Source organism: Ambystoma mexicanum, chromosome 11 (genome assembly GCF_040938575.1).
Source record: "Ambystoma mexicanum isolate Mex_15411 chromosome 11, UKY_AmexF1_1, whole genome shotgun sequence".
NCBI classification, from domain to species: domain Eukaryota; kingdom Metazoa; phylum Chordata; class Amphibia; order Caudata; family Ambystomatidae; genus Ambystoma; species Ambystoma mexicanum.
The window spans coordinates 1,288,156,363-1,288,168,767 of NC_090934.1; the positions used below are offsets into that span (position 1 = coordinate 1,288,156,363).

General features: G+C 45.8%; 1 protein-coding gene across 1 annotated transcript in view; it reads left to right on the forward strand.

The window, feature by feature from the left end:
- ATP8B4 (ATPase phospholipid transporting 8B4 (putative)) overlaps positions 1 to 12,405 on the forward strand; it is a 5,389,235-nt gene that overhangs the window by 3,525,602 nt on the left and 1,851,228 nt on the right. Inside the window, exon 18 of the mRNA XM_069624764.1 lies at positions 9,212 to 9,323. Coding sequence (XP_069480865.1) covers positions 9,212 to 9,323 — 112 coding nt within the window. The remainder of the gene's footprint in view (positions 1 to 9,211; positions 9,324 to 12,405) is intronic.

Consider the following 12,405-nt stretch of genomic DNA (forward strand, 5'->3'; position numbering starts at 1 on the left):
GCCTTGAGGAATGGGCCAAGTATTGTGTGAACAAAAGGTGAAGAAAATTGAGGAGTGGTCGAGAACTCGACCTTAGGGGGGAATGTAGAGAGACAGATGTAGATGTCATCTGGAGGGCCCACCCCCTCACCTCTGTCATACTGGAAGAACAGCAAGAAACCACTGTGCATGACATCTGGTATCATGCCAATATCATATTGAAGGTATGAGAGACGTTATGCGATCAGACAACTGTACCTATTGTACCCTCAAACTGAAATGATGGACATGAGTCTACAGACACCACTGGACATAGAGAAGTGACATCACAAAGAGAGAAGATACACAGAAACACTGAATCTGATGAATGGATGTCCAAAGAATGAAGGACATAACTGAAGCAATGAAGAAAACATATATGCGAATATGAAGAAAACCATATACATGAAGAAGAAAAGTGACATGAGATGTAGTAGATGGTTATACGCAGAAACGCAAGGTAGAGGAGACAACGTAGAAGCTTGCTAAAGTAGGAAATATAACATGAGTAAAGTAGGCATGTTAAGAAAATGGATGTCAGCGTTGTATAATAGTAAGCAAGATATCTTGAGGAGAGAAACTAAGGCTGCAGGGCTGAAAGGCGCTGGAATACAGCTTTGTGTGAGAACAAAGTGTATTTTCTTGGCTCAGGATCATGGATGCCATAGCGAGAAGCAACTGCAAGGAACGAAAGGAATCGAAGATGATAAGCCTTGTACGTAAGACATATTTATCTCAGATTAAGTAAAGTAGTGGACATTTGTGAGTGCCAAGTATTGAACAATCAAAGATGCATAAAGCATATGCAAAACAGAACAACCAAGTCTCCAGATGCCAAGAGCAGTAATAGCACCCAAAATAATTGAATCAAATAGCACTAAATGAAAGGACAGAATGGACAAAATCATGGTCTCCTCGCACGTGGTGTAAGACCAGCAAACAAGCCAGCAATGTACCTTCACTTCTTTAAAAGTTCCAAAGAAGAGAACAGACTGCAAGGTCAACTACAAACAAGAAGCCTTGGCTTAGGGCCTAACTGATGAGAGATGGTAGGCTAATTAAGTAAGAAAGACAGTCGTCTGACATTCCCCTGCACCTGGGTTTCGTTGCTTACGTGCTCCTAACAAGCCAAATGTCCAAGGTTGGAGGAGAGTGCCAACCAGTCATAAGGGCCTATGCAATGGTGTACTATACATTGTTGCAGAAACCTACACGCTGCTGGCATTATGCTATTATCTGTATTTTACGTAGTTAGAGGGTGTTTAAGGCGTTCCTACCATATAAGGGGCAGCCAATGATGTTATTAACACTTGTACAGAATATAGGTATATATGTTCTCTTAACCAATCCCTCCACCCGATAGGTTTTATTATTTGCTGCGTAGGTTGAAGTCAAAGATGACATACATCGAGGTATTAAGTCTTTTGTGTAATGGAAATGCGTTGAGTGTGTGTGAGCTACAATCTGTTTGTTCGCCAAGTTTCCCTACTTTTTGAAACTGAAAATAAAGTAGTATTTTGCCATATTCTTTGAGACTGTCTGGTTATTTGGGCCTGAGATCATTTATTTGGTAATCCCATTTGGCGCTTGGAATACCCCAGGTGCTATTGCGAAGGGCCATTTGTTAATATCATTTGTATTATTCAATGACAGTATTAATGTGTTGCTTGCCTTGACAAAGCCCAGAAGGCCACGGAGTTGGCAATTTCCAGGATATTTTACTTTACGCCATTTGTTAGCAACTTGGCAGCTTGCATTATTAGTGTCTTGGAAAGTTTCCATGTTGTTATTAGAGTCTTTGAAAGTGTCAATGTTGTTATTTTTGGCAACTTTCATTTTGATTGACATCAGAATTTGATGCATTCTCACTTAATACATTTTTTATTGCCATGAAATAGATGCGATTTTTGTCAGCTTATGAAGCCAATTAACCTGTTAAACCCTTAATTGAGTCTATATAACTACTGAGTATTGAACGCCTGCTTTGGGGTGATTTTTCCCACACTTTTCCTTCGTTTTTTTTAGCTTTTGTTTCTATGCTACTCAGCTTGCAGTTAGCGGCTCCATTTCCAAATCTGAATTTCCTCACCCAGGCACAGCCAGATTAACCAACAACCACTGTTAGTCTAAGCATTCCTGCACAGAGTATTCTCTTTTTGGGAGTCAAATGGGACACAGTAGCTCACTGTGTCTTCCCCAGGCAGGAAAGGCTTTCGGACATTCAGAGGGTGGTGCAACACTTCCTGAGCAGGCAGACTAAGTCCTTGTAGTGGTTCCAGCATATGCAGGGGCTTCTAGCCTCATGCATTTTAACGGTTCCTCATGACAAAATGAAAATTAGGAGGATTCAGATTCACTTGGCGTCAGTCTGAAACCATGAGATGGGAGCGCAGTCAGCCATGCTACCCATCCCAGCGGCTCTACATCAAGATCTCTGGGGTGGATCACGGACAGCAAGGTTACGATAGGGACTCCGCTATGGCATGCACTCCCTTCTGTAGTGGTAACCACAGACATATCCTGAGAGGCTGGAGACTCACGCTGGAAGACAATTTCATACACTGAGTAATGAGCAGAGAGAACTCAGCTACACATAAATGCGGTGGAACACAAATACATTGGTCTAGCCTTGAAAGCATAAACAAACAGGGGGGCACCATGTCCACTCGACAATGCGTGATAGCGGTGTACATCTGGAAATGGGCTTTGTCTCACAGCATATTACTCAAGGCTGTCCACTTGCTGGGGGGACAGCAATTCTGAGGCAGACAGACTTAGCAAGCTCAGCAAGAACACCTACGAGTGAGAACTACAGATGCAGTCCCTCATACCAATCTTTACAGAGTGGGGTCACCCCCAAGAAGACCTCTTTGAGTCAGAAGAGAACACCAAACGTCACCACTTAGCATCATGGGAGGGACAGGGAACCAACTCCCTAGGGAATGCATTTCAGATCAGCTGGGACAATCTTCACACTTATGCGTTCCCTCCAACCCCACTTCTACAGGCGGGTGTGGTACTCTGACCTATTGCAGCTGACTACACAGGGCCCATTTAGGCTGCCCATAAAGTTGAGGGAATTCTTATCACAGCAGTGGATGGGGGCGGTGATCCATTCAGCGCCGAAGGGGCTAGACCTAGCAGCCTGGAACCTGATCAGTTAAAATTGTGCCACTGGGCACTCTCCGAGAGTAACCTAGACATTATTCAGTGTGCTTGGAAAAACTCAATCAGAATGCAAAACTATAGCAAATGGGTGAGGTGGTGCTTCTTGGTGAGGGATAAAGGAATTGACCCTCTTTCTAGCCCCCTTAACAATGTTTTATCCTTTGTAGCGCATCTTGCACACTCAGGGGTTCAGGTGGACACGTACCACACATACTTAGTGGCTGTCAGAGTATTTAAGAATTCAGATGACACAGTCTTCTCTGCATCCAATCTGGAAGTCAAAAGTTACCTTGTCGGGGTTATTTCCTCAGATGCACAGGCTTCACCTGGTCTAAATGTAGTTCTGTCAGCCTTAGCACATAAGCCGTTTGAACCCATGCCCACCATCGACATGAAGTGGGTCCTCCTCAAAACAGTCTTGCTGGTAGCACTCCCATCAACTGAAAGAATTTATGATATCCAGGCACTGTCTGCAGCGGAACCCATCATAGTATTCCACAGAGCTAAGGTGGTGGTGAAAACGCATCCCAAATTCCTTCCAAAGATCGTTAGTCCATTACACATCAACCAGGAGATATGTTTACCAGTGTTTTTTCCAAATCCTCAGTCGAAGACGGAAAAAGCACTATGCTCTCTAGAACGGGACTCAAGTTCTACCTCTCGTGTGCAAGGGCCGTCAGTATAACAGAAGCCTTATTCGTCATCTTTGAGGGCGCCACACCGGGATCGCAGCCTTCCAAAGCTTCTTTAGTCAGTTTATGGTCTCAATCATTTTAGAGGCTTAAAAGGTGCAAAACAAAGACGTTCATACCAGAATTCACGCACATGCCATAAGAGTTAAAGCAACCATGGTAGCGTTTCATAGACATGATCTTGTGATGTCATTAGCAGAGCGGTGTACCTGGGCTACACCATGAGCCTTCTGCAAGCACTACTCTCTGAATACCACCACCAGATCTGACATAGCTTTTAGCCAGGCTGTTTTACCTGTTTGCGTTATCATAGGCCATACAGGACCGCCCCCCAATAGAAAGGGTTGCGTTAGAATCACCCATACAGGATGGAGCAAAGGGGGCAGGACGTAGGAGTAATAAAGGAGTAATAAAATGTTACTCGCCATAGTGACTACAGTACTCCTAGCCCATAGTCCCCTTTCCTCCACACGACCCACCTCCTATTGTCCTAATGTTGGAATATACTATCACTGCTTTAGAACAACAGGTAATAGCAACCTTCGTGAAAAAGGGGACTGAGGTAAGGTGCCGGAGGGCGGGGCTAGCAGCCGTGGTCGTGCCTATGGGCGATCCCCTGAACGCTATATTAAATTTAAAGGGGAAGCTCCGATTTTCGCTGCCAAAAAGTTCCTGTACGTACCCTTCCTGTGCCGGGCAGGACCATACAGGATGGAGGAACAGGGACTATGGACTACGAGTATTGTAGTCACTATGGTGAGTAACATTTTATTATTCACCTAAACCTAATTTTATCTAATAAAAGAACTGTGTTAGCACATAACATAGGGTGTGGACATTCTATTATCAATAAAGCTTTATTCGGCCGTCAGGCCATCAAAGTGCATCCTAACACAACAGAAACAATTTAATTTGAAAAATACATTGTGTCAAGCAAAAGAGAAAAAAGTGAATTAATCAATGTAACTTTGGTGATGGCCCCCAGAACCTACTACTCAAAAGTAATGGGAAAATTCCCTTTTCTAATTTCACAAGGCAAGTCAAGATCCCACAAATATAAAAAACACAATGATTGCCATTTGGCCTTTTCGCCAATGGTATTAAGTTGTACCAGATAGAACTGACTTTTGTGAGAAATGACCACATAGACCAATAGAGTTCAGATGAGGAAAATGACTAAATGCAATTCTGCTGTTTACTGTTAAGTTGGAGTTCCGAGCTCTGCCCAGAATATAATTGGCCACTATTTGGTCCCAAAATTCCAGCTTAACGGATTCACAGGAATTGACACCCTCATTACACACTCTATGGCCGTTCACTAGAGCTTCCCTGGTCACAAAGGCACGGCCCCTTACAATACGAAGCAAATGTAAACATTTATTCAAGAGAGCATCCCTTGTTTCTCGCTGGTTGGGAAGTAATTTTGGTACCCCATGGAGAAATAATGTGTCCCTCCTTGTTCTCCCAAGGTCTTGATTACTGGTCATTCTTTCCCTTGTACAGGATTTACATACTCTGTTTTCACTCATGCTCGTGCCTTGTGTTCTCGCAGTAATTGTATCCCAGTTCTCCCGCGTGGTGAGCCTAGTATTCGCATTAAGGGCTTTATTAGTTTCACTAGGTCTGTTCTGCGCTGCAAGTTGCTCCTCTTGGAGTTGATCACATTGGTGTTCATTTTGCTCTCACAGTAAAGAAAGCCCTGGGATTGGCTCGCATTGGCTTGCATTGTCAGGTTTGTTTGAGTAAGCCTGGTCTTCAGAGGTCATTATACCATATGTGGCAAGCTTCTCAGTGCTTTCCAGGGGTATTTTATAAGAACCCTTTGCGTCCAGGGGGCTATTGAGAGATTCCCCCACAAGATCCCCTCCTCACCTCCCTTGGGCTTCTATCAAAACCAATAGTAGCTTTTTAATATCGGGCAGTTCAAAAAGCACTTGGCTACAATTACACCCCTGGGCACTGCGTTTCTCCTTAACGGGTGAGGCATAATTGGGTCTGGTATGATGAATGCTTTGCTTAGGACCTCTTAATGGAGTTAGGTGAAGGAAGGATCTGTTCCGTGAACACATTTTTGTCATGTTCTCACTCCAGATGCTGCTAGTGAGAGAAGACTTATTTTCGGGCATGTCGTCAGTCTACAGATCTATTTTGGCCCGTGGGTCCGGTGGACTTAATTTCTCTTCAGGTGTTGGCAGAGGGATAGTCATTAGGGTTGGGCCAGGTATGGTCAAGGGCCCAGGGGCCAAGCAAATGCTCTTAGGGCTAGTTGTGTGAGGCATGCCCTCCTTCTGTTTCCAGAAGGGAAAACAGCTTATACTGGAGGCAGATCTTTGTTTATTTATCACCCCCCTCAAGCGGATCTTGATAGGACCCCAAGAACTGATGGTTTTCTTTAATCAGAAGATAGGCTTCACCCTTGAGCTTGGTAGGGCTGCAGTCTTTTTCAACGATGGCTATATCGGTGACAGTAACATGCTCCACTCCTTGTCGCGGGGGGCACATTCTCAATGTGTGCCTTACAGTTAGAATCTTGCGCCTGGGATCTGCGCAAGCTTGCATGATTGGCATAGGAAGGGGCTGGGTAGTGTGGCGATGTTGAAGATGAGATGGGGCAGGGGGAAATCCCAGCACATCCATGAGGGATATTCAATGTAGCCCAGATAATAAGATGTAGGCAACAGTCACAGTCACTGCAACCACCAATCCAACTTTCTTACTCTCACCTTGTAGTGCTCTTCCAATAGTAATCCTCAGTCACAAGGTGGCAAAGTTATACAGTTCAACAAAGTCCCATGCAGGATCCGCTGCTTGAGCTCAGGATAGGGGAGCCACTCACCCCTGCTCTCGCAGAACACCTCTGTGGGAGCGCAACACCCTGCGTACTTAGACCCCTGGGGGCTTCAGCCCTAGCGGGGTGGGGAGCAGGTTTTTCAGTTGCTGGTCTAGGATCCGTGGATCAACGCCATCCAGGGTCGAGACAAAGTGAAGCAGAATGGAGCCACACACCCCATGCCCTAGCACGATGAGGAGTGGATTTTCAGCTGCTGGGGGCGTGGCCTAGGATCCGTGGACGGAGGCCCTCCTGGGCCGAGACAAAGCAAAGCAGAATGGAGCCACACACCCCATGCCCTTAGACCCATGCAGGCTTCCATTGTGGGCATTCCATTGTGGTGAGCTTGAAGATTCACTGTGCCTAAGAACCAACCTGCACCAACTCCCTTGAGTCTCAGCCTTGGTTGCTCGTTCATTGCTTCCCTTTGAGAGCCTTGGCTGGGATGCATCTGTGCCTCTTCCGCAACCTTATAGTGGGTAGTAACACAGACATCTCCCTCCACTCTTTACGCTATGGATACTGCTTTACAATCTGTTCAAACAGCATGTGAATCTATGAAAGATCCAATGCTGGAGAAGGAATACGTTTCTTACCTGTAACTCTAGTACTCCCGCATTGGTATCTTTCATAGATTCACATGCAACCCTCCCTCATAGCCCGCTTATGGCTAACTTTGGCTCATATTGTTACTTTCACGTGTGATATGCTAAATCTGAAGAGGGCCTCCAGTGGGGAGCTAGGGGACTCTCTGTGTATTGGCTGTGGGGCAATGTAACACAAAACGACTCTAAGAGAACACTAAAGTGATTGCAGTTTCGAATTTAAATGTAAACTGCTTTAATGCTACCGAGGATACCCAGCCGGGTGAAGGTGAATATTCGAACAGCATGTGAATCTATGCAAGATACCAATGCTGGAGAATAGGAATTACAGGTAAGCAACGTATTCTTTATTTCGTTTGGGGTGTGCAGACTGAATTTTCTCTGATGCCCACAAAAGAAGCAGTACAGGAAATCCATAACACAGAAGACGGCATAAAAAAGAGGACGGCTCAGCATGTAGCGGCGATGCAAGGCCTGGTGGGGGTCACATGGGTGGGGGACTAGGTAGGCGAGGAGCAGGAAAAAAAGGGCACAGAAGGGAGCACCAAGAGGCAAGCATGGAAAGAAAGAGGGGTGTGGGTGTGGCAGGACGTTGTGGGACAGTGTTTTGTATGGTGGTTTTCAAGAGGTGGAACCCACCAATGAAAGGGGTTTGATGCCTGCTCATTCCTAGGTAGAGGCTGCACTGAAATTTGAAGCAGCATAATAAAAACTGCCTTATTTTGGAGCAACCTCTGACGGGTGGCGAAAAGACACAGAACGTGTTATGTTGTCATTTATTGCAGTCTCGCTTCGCTCGGGCCTATAACTATTTGCCCGGGGCATTACCTGAGTCGGTAATGCCCTCGCTGCTCGGGTCATATTGCTTAATTATTGCAGATTGTACCCATCATTTGTTTAATAGCATGTATTACTTGCTGGTGCCACTGAAAGTTACATTATGCTTATTTTGTATTCTTCTTAGGCATTTCATGAAAGGGGCAATGTGTGTGGTATACGAAAAAGTTAAATATGCTAACAGAAAATCTCTCTTCTTTATCAATAGGCATCTCTGTCTCCCTCATCACCCGAAGGGACTGATTTACAAAAATGTTACTATGAGTACCTATCCCATTCCATTGACTTACTTCTGTAGAGGGCAATTTGCTTCACCAAAGAAGTTATTATAAGTAGCTGTGGCTATCTCTTAACGTATGTCTAAGTCAGGAGCAAGCCAGAGTTACTCACAGTAATTTCTGTTGTAAACCAAATAACCCACTCCCGCCCCCAACGTGAGAATCGCAGTTACTCATGCTAACTACTTTGTCACTTGGGCCCACATTGTCTTGGCCATCTCAAACCAGGTATTAACACAATGCATTCCATAACTGTTTATTTGTACATTGCTTTATCCTCTCGTTATTTGACTTTTTGTATTTAAATGAACAGCAAAGTAATGTTTTTGAACTTGGTGCTGTGAATAGCCAAATAGCAGATTCTTGCTCGAATTATTACTTTTTTTTAAATATGCATTTCTGTATGTAAATAGAATTGTTCTGAGAATAATGCAGAGAAAGCTCAATTTTGACAGAAACACAATTTTAAGACTAAATACCCCCTAAAATTCAACTTCATTTCCAATAATTGTGATTCAGTTTATTAAGTTCAAATAGACTGCCTACAGCTACTGAAGCTGATTTTAGGATTTCATTAGGGTAGTGCATTTTTGGCAAAGTGTTGGGCAATTGAGTAGATAGATTCAAGAGGGGTTCGCCATGTTAATATAACCTTGCATTATCTAGTGATGAACTGCATTAAATCAGTAATGTGATGTGGCTAGCATGTATTTTAATTATTAGTTATTGAAATGTATTAAACATATTTAAATATTTACTGATATATTGTGTATCTTTGCAAAGTTGTTAGGCGCAACCGCCGTAGAAGACAAGTTGCAAGAAGGGGTATCTGAAACCATTTCCAGTTTGCTAATGGCTAACATGAAACTCTGGATTCTAACAGGAGACAAACAAGGTAAAAAGATCGGCATTTCTTTCTTCAAAGCCATGACATTATACATTCTTTTTTTGTCTTAGTCTGTAAACTTGAAGGTCAATTCACAAAGGATCTCATCGTGTTCAATGAGCATATAACATAAATGAATGAGTAGAAGCCTTGCCAAGGCTTTTATGTCATGCATTCATGTTATGGCTCGTTTCCGCCTCCTCCCGAACTCTCTGACATTCATATGCTCCAACGTTTGCGCCAGCATCGATTTTCATGCTGGGGCAAATGCTGGAGATCCCCGTGGAGTTTGCCAGCTTTATGTATAAAGCAGGTGGGTGGGCCACAAAGAGATCCATTGTACACTCTGCCTGCCAAGTGCGTATAGCAGGCAGCATGTACATTTACAATTATGCCCGGCCCGACATTCTCGCATGTCGGCAGGGTTTAATTGTAATTGTGAGAGCCGCCATGCCAGGCAGTGTTAACTGCCTTTACACGGCAGAGTGCAAAAGTGAAGAGCAAAAGGCAGTGTAGACACATGTATTCCACCTTTTACCCTGCTCTTTTCCACTCCAACGGGCAAACTATGGACATATGGCGGCAGGGAGCAGCATACAAACATGAGCCCCAAAGAGGTTAGGCTCTGACCTAGCCTTGCATTATCCCTAGAGATGGCTATGTTATTCATAGACGAAGTTGCACTGAGCAACTTTGACTTACACCTGACTGACCCTTACCCTGCTAGTATGTCAGGTGCAAGTCAATGTTACTCACTGTGATTAGATTGGAAATGACCTCTTGATGTCACAGTTGAGTGTCGCCCTGGTTTTAGTGCCTAAGGAAATGTGGTATTCATAAGATAAAGTGACTTTAGAATAGATTTGAATCATAATGGATGTTCTTACCCTTTTGTTTCATGACTTTCTAGCATACCATGACATACCAACATTAACATATGGCTGTTACTGGAAGGATACCATACATATGTCTCCCATAATGAGCTACTTTGCAAATTAGCTAGAAATCAGCTCCAGCAGTAGTACTTATGTTTCACTCTCTAGTCATGTTATTCTGATGTGTTGTGGACCAGATCCCAAATACGATTACATATTTTCCAGAGACACTGAAAATATGCTAATGTGATGAAACATGTCCAAATGTAATTGCATCCATGTGTCTTGTTATGTATCCTGTCATTACATAGGCCCTCATTACCACCCTGGCGGAAAGCGACTGACCGGAGCGCCACAGCGTAAATAGCGTTTCCGCCATTGTACGAAGGAGCAAAGTGCGGCCCATTCCGACCCATCGGGCACGAGCACCACGCCACGGCGGAAGTGCAAAGTCCGCGATGGCGGAAATGACCCCAAAACGGCCCACACCGCCGCCGTACGGCGCCCTAGGTGCAATACCGCCACCCCACTTAGCGGTCACCGCAGTGTGCGCCTACCGGAAAGTACGGTGCCCGGAAATATACGGAAACGGAAGTTAAAACATGGGCCCGGAACGGGAAACATCCCGGCGTACACCTATAAAAACACCAAAACAACACAACCACTAAAATCACTACCCTGAAACACACCCCAACCCGTCAACCACCCTAGCGAAACCAAGAAAAATGGGAAAAGTAGCGAAGAAAGCGTGCGACCGCAAGCGGCAGGTCCACTTCTCCCGTGAGGAACTCACAGTGCTAACAGAGACCCTCCAGGAGAATGCAGCCGTCGTCTTCTCCACGCAAATGACCAGGACGGCACTTGCAAACAAGAAGGCCATATGGGCTCTGGTGGCACAGCGGGTAAGTGCGGTGGGGACCGCACCCCGCACCCCACAGCAATGCCGCAAGCGATGGGACGACCTGCGGATACGCGTCCGCAGCATACTCTCTGCCAACCGCAACATTGCCACAGCCACCGGGGGAGGTCCTGAATCACCCATCAAGTTGACCCCCTGGGAAGAAATCTGTGCCTCCACCATCGGAATGGAGAGCATAGAGGGAGTCGGAGGGATGGAGAAAGGAGTGCAGACATCCGAAGATTCAGGTAGGTGGGCCAGATAAAACAATGCCAAATCCACACAGTCCATCCATGTGAAGTACCATGCGTCCACATAGTGCAACAGAAACACATGTCCAGGAGAACGCCCACACACATCGGCCTGATAGCGCACGTTAAAACCCACAATAAATACATAAATAATTAAAAACCCCTAATACACGCACTACACGTGCAGCAGGCACACCCTAACTGCAGGCTGCCAAACAACTGCACCCTCACTCCACACACAAATCAAAGCACCTCCAAGACCCCGACCCAAATCACCCTCAGGTACCACCCCAATGCATGTGATACAATGCCATTCCAATTCCCACTGACCCATCAATAACCCTCGGCCTCCTTTACTCCACCACAGGGTCCGATCCAAACGACGAGCTACAGGACACCCCTACCAGCACACCTGCAAAGAGGGCCAAGACCAACGGCCAGAGACCCTCCACCTCAGCTGCACGCATCAAGACACGGCAGCAGCACAAATCAGGTGGCAGCACAGAGGAGGGAACATCAACAGGCACCCCAGCAGCCAGCATGGCCACAACACCACCACCACAGGTCCCCCCAATGGATGCCACAGAAGGCACTGCCTCTGGTGGCAGCAGCACCATAGGTGACACCCCATTGATGGCAGCATGCTCGGACACAGAAGACGGGGATGTCGAGGTCAGATCCATCCATGACCTGTCCCAATCCCCCTGTCTGTCCCCTCCCGTACAACATGAGGATACCACGCAGGTGCAGCCACAAGACGACGACTGGCCATCCCCCACAAGCCCTGTGGCAAGGCAACATGAGGACAACAGCCCCTCTGTGACACCACCGCAAATGGCCATGGCCCAGCAGAGGCAACAGTCCCTCGACAAGTTAATCGTCCAACAGCAGCAAATGGCCACACTCCTCAAGGGCCATGCCGATGAATGTGGGGGCACCAAGGCAGACATAGAAACATCAACAGAGACACTTAGGGCAGAAATGGAGAGAGGTACAGAGACGCTAAGGGCACAAATTGAGAGTAGCACCGAGAGCCTGAGAGTCCAAATGGAGAGTAGCACCGAGAG